At 34.9% G+C, this 2,845-nt stretch overlaps 1 protein-coding gene across 1 annotated transcript; it reads right to left on the reverse strand.

Moving 5' to 3' along the window:
* Positions 1 to 2,526, reverse strand: LOC107843343 (amidase 1; the record flags this gene model as incomplete). The annotated part of the gene is given in 2 exon segments (XM_016687582.2): positions 1 to 676; positions 2,358 to 2,526. A coding segment is annotated over 1 exon segment (652 nt), but the record flags the coding sequence as incomplete, so codon positions are not given.
* Between the last annotated feature and the right edge of the window lie 319 nt (positions 2,527 to 2,845).

Below are 2,845 nucleotides of genomic sequence, written 5' to 3' on the forward strand. Positions count from 1 at the left end.
AATCCAAAAGCTTAAAGCAATCTTCTGCTATGTAAATGTTAGTTGGACTTGGCCCTACTGAATGGGAATCAGATTGAAGTAAGACAATTCCAACTAGCTTTAAAATCCGCAGATCCCTTGCAAACCATCCAACTGTATCAAAACTTTGTGCCATAGGTATAACTCCGGCAGTTGAGACAACTCCATGAGAAGGACGAATACCGTAAATTCCACAATACGATGCAGGAACTCTAACGCTTCCGCCAGTGTCCGTTCCTAATGAGAAATCAACAAGTTTGGCACCAACTGCAACTGCTGATCCACTTGAAGATCCTCCAGGTACGCGATCCGATGAAACAGGATTAATAGGTGTACCATAGTGAAAATTTTCTCCATTTATGCTGTAAGCCATTTCATCCATCACGGTTTTACCGACACAAGTAGCACCAGCATTTAAAAGAGACACAACAGTTGGTGCAGTAGATGTTGCTGCTGAATGAGTGTTGGCCCACTCTGGATTCCCAAAACCAGTAACATGTCCTTCGACATCAAATATGTCTTTCACAGCAAAAGTTAGACCATTCAAAGGGAGTTCCTCTGATGCAGAGCAAATTGGTTGCAGTGTGAATTTCTCCATGAAAGCTCCACATGATTCCGATGCCTCCATCTCCATTATCTCCACTCTTTAGTCTTTACACTAAAATTAAATCCACAATAACTCACAATTAATGCTTTTAGCTTTTCAGATAAAGTGCCAACAACACATGTTCTATTGCCATTGGCTATCTTCTTGATTTTTCTTTTAAGATAATGTTTGGTTGAAATACAATGGGTGGTTGAGCACCCGCCAACCATTGCTATCAATGGTATGGAATTTTCTGCCCTTCTTGAAGTTAATTTCCTCTTCTTTTTTTCTTGTCTCCATTCGTTCATGCATAAGTCAAGGGTGTTAAGTTTTTAACAAACTTAGTAGCATATTCAAAACGGCTAGATGTAAAAAACGAGCATAATTGGAACTCACTCGTTTTCATGTAATAAGTGTTACGATTTAAGTATATATTCTAATACTCAATATACATTTAAATTTGCTCTCAACTGACAAGTAAGCATTCTAACATTGAGTATTCATATCATGTAGACTCATCTCTACTATGTTAGTTGACATTCTCACTTACAAAATGATAACCTAGACACCTCTAAAATTTATATACTACAATGTCCACTAAGGGGATGAGATAGAGTATTTAGTTGTCAGTTGGTTTAGATGCGAACTATCAAAAATTGGAGTGCTTACTTGCCAGCTGAGATCAAATTTGAATCTATGTTTATGTATTATGACATGCTAATACTAGTTCTCTTTGGGTAGAGCACGTGGTTTTTAACTATTTGGTCGTGGATTCGATCCCCACGGATGGGTAGCCTCTCTTTTGAAGGAGAATCTTGGAGCAACAATAAAGTTGGCCTATAGATTACGGAGCAACAATAAAGTTGTCTCCATACTATGGCCTATAGATCACGGATGCAAGCCGTGAAATCAAACACTAATATTTGCATTAGTTTAGATTGAGTACATCACACCCCTTGGGATGCAGCCTTTCTACGAACTCTGCAAGAACTACTCACGCAGGATGCTTTGTGCTCTGGCGGAAATTAGTCATAAAATCGTCCAGCATGCAAACCATAAGCTTAAACCTGAATTCTAGTTTTGATTTTCAAATTCTAAACCCAAAAGCTTAATTCTAGTATATCATTAAGGCAAAAGTTCATATGAACAACCAATTGCTAAAGTTATAAACTCGTCAAATCATAGAACGAAGATAACATAAAAAACGTACACCACATTTTTCTTCAGTATTGTCTAATAAGAGGATTTTCACAATTGTAAAATGAAAATAATACAGACTCAGATTTAAGTAACGCTTCTCCAGTGGATATTTTGTCGAGCACTTTATGAGCATCAATAATCGTACAAGCATTTACAAAGGGAAAATTAAGAAAATTCATAGAAAGATTATTGCATACACATAAATTGCCAATTGCCAAAAGCAAATCCAGCAGTAACTAACCAAAGAATCGAAACATAAGGGATCGTTTGGTACGTGATACGAGGAGATATCTCAAAAATTAAATTTGAAGTTAGATTTACATAAATTTATCAATCTTAATCTTATCCAACTTGAAATTATTTTATTCTTCCTAAATATTGGGATGAATTAGTCAATGAATCATAATCCGGGAATAATTCAGTTCATGTACCAAACATTCAATTTTTTATTAACAGTTCAAAATAACTAGAATAAATAAACAACAACAATATATTCATTCAAAGTAGTTTCATAATTGGGATCCGGAAAAAATAGAATGTATTGCGACCGTACCTCTAGCTCATGGATGACGTAGACATACTATTTCTGATTGATGAACCTGCGTTATTCCGGGAGAACCCAACACCCCGACTCAAACACAAAATATCTAGAATAAAATATTAAATAAGACAAATTTAAATTAAAAAGGAGAAATATTAAAAAAAAGGAAATAGTCATAGCTGCAGATGTGTTTTTAGTATTAAAGAAACTAATATAAATACTTGCGTGATGCACGGATAATATTAAAGTATTATTATTTTATATCTGTTTATTCATTCGAGCATTATAATCATATTACCTCTAGAAAAAAAATTCAACTATCATATCATTATTTAAATGAAATGCAAAAAAGAAAAAAAAAATTTACCCTTACCCTTTCCCCTCTCAAATTTTTATAATAAAAAGAAAAAAGAAATTTTATCACCCTCCCCTCCCCTTCCCCACCCCCCACGCCGCCATCATCTCCCATCCCACCTATAACCAAATTCATATGAAAAAAA

Source organism: Capsicum annuum, chromosome 10 (genome assembly GCF_002878395.1).
Source record: "Capsicum annuum cultivar UCD-10X-F1 chromosome 10, UCD10Xv1.1, whole genome shotgun sequence".
NCBI lineage: Eukaryota > Viridiplantae > Streptophyta > Magnoliopsida > Solanales > Solanaceae > Capsicum > Capsicum annuum.